General features: G+C 28.0%; 1 protein-coding gene across 1 annotated transcript; it reads right to left on the reverse strand.

The window, feature by feature from the left end:
• Nucleotides 1-217: 217 nt before the first annotated feature.
• On the reverse strand, nucleotides 218-5,973 carry LOC124941699 (hydroxyproline O-galactosyltransferase HPGT3). The gene is made up of 12 exons (XM_047482046.1): nucleotides 5,640-5,973; nucleotides 5,501-5,564; nucleotides 4,866-4,915; nucleotides 4,595-4,785; nucleotides 3,844-3,904; nucleotides 3,631-3,703; nucleotides 2,111-2,234; nucleotides 1,927-2,014; nucleotides 1,257-1,307; nucleotides 906-977; nucleotides 691-803; nucleotides 218-556 (listed from the first exon to the last, which is right to left on the reverse strand). Exons 1-12 carry the CDS (start codon nucleotides 5,786-5,788, stop codon nucleotides 534-536), a joined length of 1,059 nt encoding a protein of 352 aa, XP_047338002.1. The 5' UTR covers nucleotides 5,789-5,973; the 3' UTR covers nucleotides 218-533.
• Nucleotides 5,974-15,438: the final 9,465 nt, after the last annotated feature.

Consider the following 15,438-nt stretch of genomic DNA (forward strand, 5'->3'; position numbering starts at 1 on the left):
ATCAATATAGTTGACTTGTTCTTTTTGACCAAATATTTCAATAACATAGTTACTCAAGAACATTTAAACTAAACATAAATGTACATAAAGTGATATTATTTTAAATATTAGGGTTTTTTCAATGTAAAAAGTTAAAATGACTCGTCATCAAAACAATAATTCTCCACTTTAACTAATACGTTCTTAGTGACAATCAAACACGACATTATTAAGCAAATACTCAAGGGTGTTTTGGTAAATTTTATCATGAAACTTAGAAGAAATAAAAACTGGGACTCTACTAAGTCATCATCTCAATCTCAATATCTTTTCTATCTCATTATACTACAAAATGGTCAATAATGTAAATTTTACAACTAAACATATATATAACTCTTTTTAGACTCGAGTTTATTATCTCAAAGAAAATAAGTGAACTAAACAGTATATCTAATAGATCATCGATGAATTGGATGTATATATAATTGCTCTTGATTTAACATACCCGTCGATACCCATTTCAAGAAGCCAAGCCAGAGCCAATTCGTAGTGGTTCAAGCCAGGGAACAAACCTTGTCTACAAAAATTAAAATAATAATTTATAATTTCAAATATGATCTCGTTTGAAAATTTATATTATCTAATCTAAATCAACGTTTAAAGAAATTTATTACGTTAAATTGTCCAAACTCATGTAAGATCCTAACATACCTTGTCTTGCGTTAACGCAACAAAGGCGGCTGTCATCGATGTATGTAGCTTGAAGACCCATCATCCACGACCCCACCGATATATCATCATGAGCATATGTTTTCAAAGACAGGCTGTAATTTTTTAAGAATAATATGTAATCCTTACAACCATGGTTATCTTGCTGTTCATACTTTCAAACAAATAGTAATATACAACCAGATTCCAATACTAACCTGTTAATGTTAACATACTGGGCCAAATTTTTCGAGAGAATAATAACTGAAGACGATGCATGCCGAAAGTACCTGAATATTATTTACAACAAAGAATTAGATACGATAATTTGCTGGTGTTCTCAAACACTTAGGAAATCAGGGGAATTGTTTTGTTTTTCGCCAGTTTGTAAAGTCTCCACAGGAAACTAGTAAATGGATAAGGTAAGTATTTGGAGATATTGACGTTTGTAATATCCCATCATCTTGTTTTTCGCACATGATAGTTTGTTTTTCACTGTTAAACCTGATTTGCTTCGATTTTGGCAAATTGAAAGGGAAAACACTAATTAGATGGGCTTTTATACTTACGATTTATCATCGCCAAACTTCCACCATTCAGGTTCATACCAAGGTTTTCCCCTAGAATGTCATGAAAATAGAAAAGGATGATTATGACAATCAAATATACAGGTGCAGAGATATAGAAAAATATTTACAGATTTAGTTAAGCAGAAGTGGAAAATATCAATCTTATGTACATGTGTGAACTATACAATTATTATAATAATGCAAATATTAACATTGGGACTGTTAACATCAGTTATGACCATGTAAAATATTGCCAGCTAAATGCTAGCATTTCTTCGCTGAGAAAAAATCTAGAAACCACGTAAATAGATTTTGTACCATCAAACATGAAAGATCAACTAGTCTACTTCGAAGAGAAATGAATCACTAAAGGAGAAAAAGGGAAAAGTATGAGTTATGCGCATTCTCAAAGCATTCATTCTAAAGAAGATTTATCATGTGATTTGGATTTCTAAATTTCAATACATGGAATAATTCGATTTATATTATGCTAGTCTAAAACACAAGTCAGTATAGCATTCTCCAAAGTAAGGTTAACTATCTGTAGCTTGAGAAGGCAGAAATGCCAAACATTTTAGTTTCTTTGACAAAATTTTCAGAGTAAACTTGAGCTATGCAAAAGTGAATCAAAACAAACAAAATGAAATCTAAAGATAGGATATACACATACTCTTCAGTTACTACTTCTCCTGAAGCCATGCATCCAATATAAGAACTAGGTTGTCCACGGCGGCCTTGAAGTAGTTCTATTAACCCATCTAATTGGGCAGCGGAAAAAAATTAACCACATATATTCCCATCTATATGAAGAAACTAAGAAAAACAAAAAATGTTATACACAATAGGCTACTTACCAAGATCAAGGTCAATGTTATCATCAATCTTTACATAAAATTCTGCATCCCAACTTTGAACTGCTGTGCTATAAAAGAACTTTGCTTTCTTTGGCAACTCCTCTTGCGCCTCTTCATGACCATCCTGAAAAAGGGATGCAAGTTGAAAGTCAAACAAACATGTTCAATAACTATGGCAAGAATTGTTATTCACGTGTGGATTTAATTTATCATACAATTAGGCTTTTCCTGATTTATATTGTATGTTATTAATTATCTTCATATTACTTTTGAAGTAAGATTTAGCATGAGCAGTAGCCCAACATATGGTTTATCAAATCTTTCTTTGATGAATATAATATTTTTCACTTCGGTTTGGTTTCTCTTCTTTAAGCTCTAAAACTTGTAATAAAGCCGGCTCTGCTCTAATCTCTTTTTTCTTTCACATCATAAAGGTTATGAATTGAAAAGGGAAGTACATTTATAGATAACCTTTTAACACTAAAGAATCCATAACAGTTCACTCCTCAAATCAATCAAATTATTCACCAAGTCCACTAAAATATCCAATAACAACCAGATTCTCATTCAGTACAGATTACAATGACAAGACCGAATGAATAAAACTTCTTCACTAGTCTCAGTTTGTTCGAATATAAATCCGAACAAAAGGGAAATTGGCTACTTGACTGGAACATAGAAGGAAGCTCCCCTAAGGATCCACAATCAACCCAACTAGGGATGCAGAGAAGTCTTATGGTGAACCATAGGCAATAATTAGCTCCAACAACCGCATGTGTTACCACATGTCTAAGGAGTTGTGGGATAATCAACCAAACAAAATTATTACAACTTGAGAAATCAGTTTCAGGTATATGAGATTGAGACTGAAACTTGGAGAAATTCACAAAAGTGAGAATATTGTTACCAAGTATTTCAAGTTTCTGAAGAATCAATGACAATATTTAGATTTGTTCAGTGATACTTATTAAGGATTTGATTACCATCATTACAAAAAGAAGGTGGAGGAAATAAAATTTAGTCATAATGGAAACAGACAAGAAAACCGTGACCAACACTTTTGGAAATACATCAAGTAGATGCACTGAGCTGATCATGTCAGGAATGTTCTGTTGTTGCTAGAATACCAAAATTCTCAACAGATTGTGAGAATATGGTTTGAGACAATTGAGATATAGCAAGAGGACATTGAAAGAGATTCTGTTAACATTTACTTTCCAAGTACTTGTACCTTGTCCTTCTATTTATTTAAGTGTAACTTGTATAACAAAGAATTAACCTATTTGGAAGCAGCTTCAGGAACTGTTTTTGTTAGAGTAGTTGAGTTATGATGCTAGAATAAAATCAAAAACACAAGTAGACTCAGTTCTACTGCTTCCAAACAAGCTAAATGTGCAGAATGTGCAAGCTTTTCCCCACATCAACATTAGCACAAGGAATTACAATGTTCTATTTATGTTTTTTTTTGTATAAATCAAGAAAAGTGCATATGTAACTTGATGATAAACAGAATAACTTACAAGAATCAAGAAATCTTTCTTTTCGAGATTTTCAGCATCAATGTTGCGGTCCAAGCTATCACCTCTGTTAGGACTGCCAGTTTCAGAACATGGGTTAGAATACATACTAATACCCAAACCATGACTAAAAATACTATAAATAAATGAAGTGCTAAAAGGCAAAAAGACATGGATACAAGCCAATTAGAAGAAAGATTTGAGTGCAGGAAAAACCTCCGACCAATTACAAAACGTATAACCACTCCTCTTTCTTCAAGCTTTCTTAAAGCATCGCCTGACAAATACAAATCAAATTTGTTAATTCATGTGAGTCATGAAATGAGTCTTTGTGTGTGATGTCAAACTAACAGAAAATCAGATTCAGATTTGTAAAGAATCAACCAGTCAAGAAAACAAGTGCAATAAGATTGATGTCAAACTAGCAGATACTCAACAAACATGTGTGCAATTTGAAACTAAACCAGCATGAATTAGTTCCATCTTTTTATCTGGTAAGTATGACATGTTATTGAGAAGAAGATAGTTATGGAAGGAGAATTTGGCATCAAGATCTGACAGGATACAGAACTTATAAAGACCAAAACACTTCTCTTACTAGTCATAGTTTGATAGATGGAATAGATGCTATAATAGATTTGACCACCACTACCACTAACTTATATATATAAGCGATATATAAGTAAAATAAAGTTCGTGAAGATAAAAAAATGGTTTAAACCACTACTACTAACTTATATATATAAGCGATATATAAGTAAAATAAAGTTCGTGAAGATAAAAAAATGGTTTAAACCACTACTACTAACTTGCGTTTCTCTAAATATATATATTCCTGAATTTATAGTAGAGAAAGACTTGTATATCTCATATCATAACAGAGCAAGTAGATAAGGGATTTCAGAATTTCTTCTTACATCATGTCTATCCATCATCAAACATGCTTACTAAACGGAGTAAAACAAACCTTTAGGCATCCATGAATTCCTAAAAACATTTCGCCTCAACCTGCTCCCAAATCCAGTATAAACACCAATAACAGCAAGAAGCTTTTTCCCACTAGAAGACCCACTTTGTTGTAACTGATTCTTGAGATAACCTTGACTCTTTGCTATGGTCAATTCCATCTCAGCTTGGACTATTCTTCTCTCTAAATCCCTGAGGTAAGAACCATTGTGATATCAAATGACGTGGTAGTTCATAAACCAAAACAACAATAGAATAAACCAGTGACATACTTGCATCCTAGGACTAGTAGCTTGTCTTCAACTGTAAGAACCTTCGGTCTCTATTCACAAAACAGCAACAAAACAAAATCAATATTTTGAAACAGTTATGATGAAAAATCAAAACAGAAGAAAATGAATCAATATCATATACTCATAAACCAAATAGTTATCTAGCACCAATACAACAACACGGAAGTTGATATTTTAGCCTAAAACCTAATAGTTGATATTTTTTTTCCTCGGAATTGTCTGTCTACGTTTGAATATGAAACAAAACGTACTTATCAGCATTCTTCTTAAGAAGATTGGTAACACCAATAGTATGTATGTAGTTATCTAACACCAATACAGCAACACAGAAGTTGATATTTTAGCCTAAAACCTAATAGTTCTATTTTTTCTCCTCAGAATCGTCTGTCTACGTTTGAACAAGAAACAAAACGTACTTGATCAGCATTCTTCTTAAGAAGATTGGTACCACCAATAGTATTACAACAACATAAGTTGATATTTTAGCCTAAAACCTAATAATTTTATACAATCTTCAATCACTATATAAGATAAAACATCACACAAGTGTTCAATTGTTTCTAACTACAAGAATCATCAGTCTATACGTTTGAACAACAAGAAACAAAACGTACTTGATCAGCATTCTTCTTAAGAAGATTAGTAAGTATCATTCTGTTCTCCGCATCTTGCCATAACCTGAAACATAACATAATTAGTCCAAACTGATACAATTTACAAGACGAGGATGATAAAATCTGTAAAAAAACTGACCGTCCGGCAACATAGAGCCAAGCGACACAGGAAAAGAATGCCATAACAACGGAAGATCTGGATGTAGGTAAACTAGTCTTGGATCTCCATCGCCTATCCGATTTAGACGAAGATTTTGTTGTTGTTGTTGGCAAGGTGTCCCTATCCATTGATTCGTTCGGAAGCGAAGAATCTATGAGATTTGAGATTAAGAATTGTTAGATGTTGAATCGAAACATGCTTGAGCTGATTCGATCTGATATAGCGGTTACGAGCTATATCTTCGTCTTTGCTAACGTAATTTTGGATTCAGATTATAGTGAGCGGGATGTGGATGATCAAATGGAGAAGAAGATTGGTATGAATGAATTTTACATCTTTACTTTTTCTTTATATTTGTTTTATTTACTTTTTCATTATATTTGTTTTATTATTTATATTTATTTTCATATATATATATATATTATTTGATAAATATATATATATATATATTATTTGATTTTTTAATTTATTGAATTATTGTTTATAAAAATAAATTAAAAATATTTTAATTAATAAATTAAATAAGTTAATAATTTAAAAGAAAATAAATATATATAAAAGATTTTTTTTTTAAAAAAAAGTCAAGAACAATAGAACAACAACACAAACATGTAGGTAGGTTTGGCAGTCTACATGGTAGTAGGGATATTAATATTTAATTTATTAAATTATTTATGTTATAAATATATTTTTAAAATGTTTTTAAAATAAATAAATAATACTTGATATAATAGTTTAACAGCATTATTTGATTTGATTAAAATTGATTTAACCAAATATTATATCATTAATAGAGTTTTGCGGTCAAATATTTCATCATATTTTTATTAATTACATCTTATTTTTATTAATCAATAATCTCATCCACATATTTAGTTATTATTATCTTTGTGTCTCAATTTATCTCTAACAACTAATCTCGGAGGTTCTGAGAGTATTTTTTCACCAAACTATCTCATTATATTACTAATTTCCCTTTCTTTTTTTTACTAACTAACAATGGTTCCTTAATCGACTTTTCATTATTTAATCTCGTGACCTTCAAACATTTATCATTATTTCGGTCAATCAACCATCTCATTCACATATTTATTCATCACATATCCCTTTATACCTGAATCTTATATTAATAAATTTGTGACCCAATTTTTGGCTAACCAATAATCTCATTCACATATTTAACCATCATTATCTTTTGTTCCCTAATCGTACCAAATTATCTCATCGTTACCGACCTCTCATCATCATTTCGATTAACTAACCATCTCATTCACATATTTAATCACTATTATATTTTGTTCTTCAATCGATCTTTTAATACTTATCTTACTATTACTTCGGTTAACCAACCATCTCATTCACATATTTAACCATCATTATCTTTTGTTATTCAATCGACCTTTCAATATTTATCTCTTTACCTCTCCAGACATTTTGTACTAAACTATCTCATTCACATATAATTGTTTAAAATTTGCATGTCACATGATTCAAACATTAGTCTTTATTATGTACTATAAACACTTTTAACCTTATATATTTTTACTCTAACCATCTTTATTATGTATGTGACCACTTTAAGATTGTTGGTTTATATTTATATATATTTTTTTATGAATATATAATTGATATGACTAGCAATTCAAAATAAACCACTCAATTTATGTTAAAAATAAACATCATCTTCTAACCTTATGCAAAAACAAAACTTATAAGAAATTAAGAAATAAATGTCAAAAATTCATCATTGTCTGATTATAAAAATATTTGTTGGAGTTAAAAATATAAAGTTTAAGTGTATTAGTTGGTTAGAGTGTTGTATATATAACAATATGTTTAAAGTTCAAGATTTATATTTATTATTTTTAATTTTTATAATATTTAATTAATCACTCCAAGTTTTGAGGGCGGGTCAACCCATAACCGATTCATTTACTCTTATAAAATGAGTTGTGCGTTGTGTGGCGAGAACCGATAACCTAAGTAATAAACATTATTATATATAGTGATAATATGTATAATGTTACCTGTACATTTAACTAAGTTTTAAATATCTCATTATATATTATTTGTTTGAAATTTCTTTTTGTACATTTCTTTTTGTTTGAAATAGCTAAGCTCTTTCAAACCGTGCAACATGAAAAACATAGCTTCAACTTTGAACAATTCTTATTTTATGATCAAAATTTGAATCCTCTTAATAACTAACTTAAAATCATCTATTGCCTAAGATTTCAGTTAGACTGTGTTCTCAAATTTAAATAGCTTATTTTTGACTAATAAACTAATTTCATCTTCAAATCAAATTATAACATTTCCACTCTCAATTCATTTTCTCTAATAGATAATCGTCATTTTGGTGTTCTCGATCGATCCAAACATATTACATGTTTTATATTATGATATCATACTTTATATTTTGTAATCTGTATCATATTATTTACATTTTAAATATATGATTATCTGTTAATAATTTTTATTGTTTAGAGATGATTTTGGAGGCAACACAAACACACAATATTTAATATGGAGGGGATAAATGAATAACAACCTCGTTGCCGCCTTAGTCAAAAATTATATTGTATAAAAATGGAACATAACAAATACGTCGTCGTTTGAGAATGAAGTTGAAGAAATTATCTCAAGACGAATGTGAAAGTTTTGTCTGAATTAGACTTAGAAAAATAAAAAAATGAATATACCACGTATAAGAGGAATTTGTACATATTTTCAACAAAAATTGACGATTTTATAACATTTTAAATTATTTTAAATATTTATGGTGTAAATTCAAACAAAAATAAATATACGAGGAGTAATTCAAACAAAAATAAATGTATAATAAACAATTTCAAACAAAAATAAATTTGTAATGAGCAATTTAATAAAGAAAAAAGCTCACTTAGACGTAGGATTGTAAATGAATCAAATACTTTTGATTCGATTCGGTATTCGTATTTGAATTTTGATATTCGTAATTTTGTGATTCGAATTCGAATAAAAATATTCGATTCTATTCGACTAATAAACGAATATGAATACAAAATCAAGATATTCGATTCGGTATTCACTAATATTCGATTAAATATTCGATTATATATATATATATACCGTTTTATTAATTTTAATTTTATAAATATTATTTATTTTAAAACCTTAGTACATATATACATTTCTTCGGTTGAAAACTTGAAACCCACATTAAAAAAAATCGAATCGAATACTCGAATAGAATCGAATAATACGAATATCAATTTCAAATTGAATACGAATTACTTTAATTATTCGAAAAAATTTCGAATACGAATATTCGAATAGTTTCACGAATACGAATCGAATACAGTAATATTCGCTTCGATTCGATTCGTTTACAACCCTACTTAGACGTATGTACTTGTACAACTAACTCATTTAGACGTATGTACTAATAAAATGTCATTTAAACGTACTTACTATCAAAAATTGGCTCATTTAGTCTTTTTTAGTAAACCATGATTAATTTTCATTTTTTAATTTATATATTTAATAATTAAATATTAATATATTTCTCTCTCATTCCTTTTCATTTATTACTAATAATTCTCTATTTTTATCTTTTTTATAATTTTTTATTATTTTTATATTAATATTTATTACTGATTATTTTAATTTTATTATATATATATATATATATATTTTATTATTTTAATTTTATATTTTTTCTTCTTTTTTATAATTTTTTTTATATTCACATTAATTATTAATTATTTTAAAATTGTTTGATCCCAATGATTGAATATAACAATGAAAATCCTTTCAACAATAAAAATCCTTTAACACAAAAATAAATTAATTAAAAATTGGATAATAATAAAAATTTATTCATCAAACACCAAAAGAGTAATAATCAAATATTAGACAAAACATTGCACCTTATTACCGCTATAAGTCGTGAATAAAAATTAAATAAAAAATTATTAATTTCATTTTTGTTTATATTAAATTAAAGAAGAAAAAACCCTTCAAAAAATATTACAGTAAAACATAAAATTAATAAATAAATTGTTAAATTTTAAAAAAAATGAGAATTTAAGAAATAAGGGAAATAAAAACTAATAAAAAAAGAAGAAGATGACATATAAAAGAAAAATTAATATTAAAATAATAAAAAAATTAAGAATAAAATAAATTACCTAGTTTAATTAATGAAAAAGAAAGAGAAAAAATATATTAATATTTAATTAATAAATATATAAATTTAAAAACAAAAGTTAACCATGGTTACTTAAAGAAGCTAAATGAACCAATTTTTGATAGTATATATGTTTAAATGATCTTTTATTAGTACATACGTCTAATTAAGTGAGCTAGTTGTACAAGTACATAAGTGTAAGTGATCTTTTTTTCCTTTAATAAAAGATCGTATATAAGAAGATATTTCAAACTTAGTTAAATGTATATGGAGCATTATACATATTATCTCTCATATATATTATTTGTAATTTTTTATTTTTACAACTATGTTTATTTTAAAAGTGATTAATATTACTCACTTTAAATAACATTTTTATTTTAGTGTAAAACAAATTTTAAATATTTAATTTCTTAGATAAAATTATTGTCACCTAAACTATCCTAATAAATTATATGGTTTTTAAAGTTAAATAAAAAAAATACTTGTAATAAAAGATTATTGGTATTCTGAAACCAAAGTTAAACTAAAAAATGTTGAACAAATTAGTTCTCTCTTGTTTTGGTGTGTTTTGGTGGAGGTTGTAATTTAATTCATAACTCAAACTCAAGAACATGCCAGATATGGGTGGGATGTGATTCAAATATTGCGGATGTCATGAAAATCTATTTAGATGATGAAGTTATTATGATTGAAGTCATATGTAAGAAGACACTCAAGAAATTTCAAATTACAGTGGTCTATGGGAGCAACTCTAAACATGAACGAAAACAACTATGGGGGAGTCTTAGGAGCTGGATTGACAACAACATGGCACAAGCCAAGTAATGATTGAGTTCAATGAGTACATCAAGAATATTGGTGCATCAAGCCAACCAATTCGGGCAGCATGTTCACATGGTCAACAACACGAGGAAATGAGCAAACTAGAAAGAGTCAAATGAGTTATTTAATTTCAAAGTAGTCAAGTTGAAGTTATTAGTCTGAGAATATTTGATCAATGTCCATTCAAACTCTTATGGAAAAATGAAAGAATAATGAAAAGACTATTCAAAATTTTCAATTTTTGGATGGAGAGTGATGATGAGTTCATAGTCATCTTGAATAATGTTTAGTCAAAGAAGGTACAAAGAATGAGAATGTTTCGTGTTAGTGAAAAATTGAGAAAGCGTAAAAATCGGCTTCAAAGACTAGACAACAAGAATTTCAGCAGTATTTCGACTAGAGTTGCCAAAGCAAATGCCAAACTTGAGGATATTCAAAGTCAAATTATGAGAAGTGAAGAGCCAGAACGTCTTAGAATTGAGGAAAGAATTGACTTTTTTTTTTCAATCACTTAGTTTGTATGAAGAGAGTTTTGTAAAATAGAAGTCAAGGCAAAGTTGACTGTCTTTGGGGATAAATATTTTTCCTTCTTCTACAAGAAATTTTCGCTTAGAAATTTTAGAAATAGTGTGTACAGACTTAAGATGAGCAATAGTGAGGTCGCTTAAAGGCAAAAACAAATTAATGAAGAAGCCATTAGCTATTACATGTAACTCATTGGAAGAAGGAAAGAAGTTATTAATTGCAACGTTATTCTTCGCCAGATTATTCATAAAAGGGTCACAAAAGAGGAGAGTAGAGCATTGATTGAGGTTGTTACTAACAAGGATATTAAAACAGCCAGTTTCAACATTAATGGGGACAAAATCTAAGATCTGATGGTTTCATTGTAACGTTCTTTAAGGAAAATTGGGATGTTATCGATAATGACATATGCGAAGAGGTTAAGAATTATTTAGTAATAGAAAAATATTCAAGTAGTGGAATGCAACAATGTTGAATCTTATACCAAAGAGTTTCATACCCAAAAAGATTCATGATTTCCGACCCATCTCTTATTGCAATATAATTTATAAAATTATCTAAAAAATCATTTCAAAATATCTTAAGTTGTTATTTCTAAACTTATTAATCATGGGCAATCAACATTCACACATAGTTGATCTTTATTACATAATATTCTTCTTATGCAAGCCTTTTAAAAAGTTATGGTAATAAGAATATTTTACCTCAAGTAGCTTTTAAGATTGATATTCGAAAAACTTTTGACTCAATCAGATGAAACAATATTCATTACTTCTTAGTGGTTTATGAATTTCCTTACATTTTAACTGATTGGATTTTGCAGTGCATCTCTATTCCCTACTTTATTGTTTGTGTGAATGACATTCATGGTGGATATTTCAAAGGGGAAAATAGTGTGAGGAAATTAGATCATCTCTCTTCATACATATTTGTCCTTATCATGGAGATCCTCAAATGCATCTTCAAGATGCTTCTAAGGAATCGACCATACATCCACCATCCATACTATAGGGAGGAGAACATTGCTCACTTATGTTTTACAAATAATCTTTTTATTGTGGCACATACTGACGTTACTCCTTTACTTCCTTTCTAGTGCTACATGTCTTTCTAGTGTTACATGTCTGTTCATCAATCAAGAAAAAAGTCTTGCATTCTATGGCAGTATTAAAAGGAGACAAAGGCAAAAAATTTCAACATTCTTGGAATAAAGGAGGGCACATTACTAGCTCGATATCTTGAAATTCCACTAACATCAAAACAACTACAAGTCTCACACTGTATGCAACTGATGAGAATGTGAATCATGGGTTGGGCTACAAAAAAAGGTTGTCATATGCGGGATGGATTGAGTTAGTTAAAAAAGTCATTATGGGCACTATTTGATTCCGGGCACAATATATGGTTCTCCTAACAAAGGTGATGAAAGAGTTTGATCAAATTATGAGAAACTTTATTTTGAGGGAGTCATGTGAGGTGAAAAGAAAGTGAGATGGCATGATGTGTGTAAACAAAAGGAGGAAGGAGGTATTGACATAAAAAATTGTGTGGAATGATTAAAAAAAGATTTAAGGTATAAGTACTTTTAAGCAGTTGCAATGAAACAAGACTCGATGTGGGTGAAATAAGTGCATTCGAGATTCATGAAAAAGGAAATGGCATTTGGGCGTGCAAGATCAAAGAAGATATGGCTTGGTTGTTAATGAAAATTCTGAAACTCAAGGAGAGTGCTTGAAAATTAATTGACTTACAATTTGGTGATGGAAGAGAGAAGAGAAACCCTGTTTCGATCGTGATCCATGGTTTGAAAATCAACCAATTTTCCTTAAAAAGGAGTTTGAGAATCAAAAGAGATTGTCATGCGGCTACAATACGCGAGGTTAAAGACGGGGAATATAATATATTTCTAAGAGAATATTAGAAGGTAAAAGGATTCTTGACTTTATTCAGAATATCAAATTCCATGATCAAAGGGACTCTTAGGAATGGAAAATTAAAAGTGAAGGCAAGTTTATTTCGAAGATTGCTTGGGACATTGTTCGAACAAGAGGGTAAACATGTACGTGGTTTCATTTGGTGTGGTCCCCTAAAGTCATCCTGATACATCAATTCATCATGTGGTTAGTCTTCCGTGAAAAATTAACAATAAAAGATCGAATCAAGAGTTACATGGATATTTCAGATTCAAAATGTCTTTTGTGTGTTGGAGAAGAAGAAACCATGAATCATCTTTTTAAAAAATGTCCCTTTGCATATATGATTTGGGAGCATTTTTTCAAATCTATGGGGTTTATTAATTTCCCGATGGAATGGAAAGAAGTCAATGCTATCTCACCAAAATAAAAGGTAATCGCTTTTCTTAAAATATTTTCAAGTGTTTCTTTGTTACTGTTGTTTATCACATTTGGATAGAGCGAAACTCAAGAACTTTTACAAGAATTCAAAGTAATGAAGAGCAACTTTGGAGAAAGATCCTTTTTGATGACAACACACTCACGCACACATGGAGGCGAATCCCTTGAATGAGCTTAATAGAGCGTTATGTCAAATGTGGCATATCCCATATTGGAAAGTCATCCAAACTTCTTTGTTTAAGGTGCGATAAATTCTCTTATTGATTAATTGTTAAATCGGTTTGATTCCCATTTGTTTTGAATTGTTGTTCTTTTTATTTGGTTGTGCTTAATTCCGGTTTATTTAGGATAAATAGTTGTTTTGCCATAATTTGAAGAACTTATGTTTCATTTTTTTTCTTTGAGTTATTTTTAAATAAAATTATGTAATTTGTTTTCAAAAAGATTATTAATTTTTTTTAATAGAAGTCATGCTAATTTTTTAAATTGACATTTTATTTCAACATAGATCTTAACCTTGTTTGAATTAAATTTGTTTAAATAATTTAATTTTATTTCAACATATATCTTAACCTTGTTTGGATTAAATTTGCTTAAATAATTTAATTTAATTTATCTTTACTTTTGCTTCAACCAAGTTTGTATGATGTTGGGTTATTTGAAATAATTGTTTTATTTGATAAAATTAAGTTATTTAATTTTTTAATTAATTGGATTATTATAATAAATATTTTATTAGAATTTTATAAAAATAAATTAGCATTAAATATTAATATTTTAATTAATATATTTAATAATTAGATGATTCAAAATAAATAAGATTATTAAGAAAATAATTGTGATTTATTAATTAGAAATATTTAAACATTCTTATCTTATATTAATATACATATACTATTTTTAATTAGAGATTTAAAACAAGTTGGTTAAAGAAAAAGTAGTTAACTATTTATATATTGAGATTAGAGAACATAACCACATGGACCTTCCTTCAAAGTCATTATTTTTTTTCAGAAACCAATACAGTCAAACTGTGATCAAGTACTAATAAAATAATTTATTTTGTCAGAAAACAATCAAAAACATAAAAATAATACTTATAACTTCTTCAGATTTGGGTTTATTAAAATAATTGTTTAAAAATTTGAGTGCTGTCATTTAAAAAATTATATATTATTTTTGTAACAAAATTAAAAGGTTTTAATATATAATAATAATAATTTAAAATTTATTTTAATATATTAACTAATTAGTGATAGTATTGATGCGAGCATATTAAATGATATATATATTTGATTATGATTGATTTAAAAAATAATTACCAAATAAATTCTAAATTTTAATATATATATATAATTTTACTTGTAAATTGAAAAAAAATTCATATATAATAAAAAATTCATTAAAAAGCAAATAATTAATTTTAATTAATTAAATTATAAATAATAAGTAAAAATAGTGACTAATATCCGGCCTTAATGTTTTAAACAAATACTAATTTTGGTTATAATCAAATATTATTTATATATTTTGTTATTAATTATTTTATTTAATTTATTAATTAAAATATTTTTGATTTATTTAAAAAATATATATTTTATCAAAATGTTATTTTAAGTTTTTTATTAATAAAACTCACTTTCTCAGTACCGTCAACCGTGAACAACAATTAACATTTTTAAACTATTCAAAGTAAGATTAATTTTCATTCAAAATTAATAGATACATCAAACAGAATCTTTTCCATTCTGAATTAAAAATATATATATATATATATTTTTTATTTTTGACCAATTGGAGTAATTAAGTATTCGAAATTAATAAATTAATAACCTGACACCAGTCCACCACCGACCTAACAGGTTAAAAAGCTTATATTTTAAATTATTATCCCGATCTCAAC

The sequence above is a fragment of the Impatiens glandulifera genome, chromosome 6 (genome assembly GCF_907164915.1).
Source record: "Impatiens glandulifera chromosome 6, dImpGla2.1, whole genome shotgun sequence".
NCBI lineage: Eukaryota > Viridiplantae > Streptophyta > Magnoliopsida > Ericales > Balsaminaceae > Impatiens > Impatiens glandulifera.

Coding starts and splice junctions, on each gene's coding strand:
- LOC124941699 (XM_047482046.1), bottom strand. CDS start 5,788: ATGGATAGGGACACCTTGCCAACAACAACAACAAAATCTTCGTCTAAA. Junction 2,235..3,630: donor AGAAAGATTTCTTGATTCTT/GTAAGTTATTCT, acceptor TCCCTTTTTCAG/GATGGTCATGAAGAGGCGCA. Junction 1,308..1,926: donor GGAGAAGTAGTAACTGAAGA/GTATGTGTATAT, acceptor ATGACATTCTAG/GGGAAAACCTTGGTATGAAC.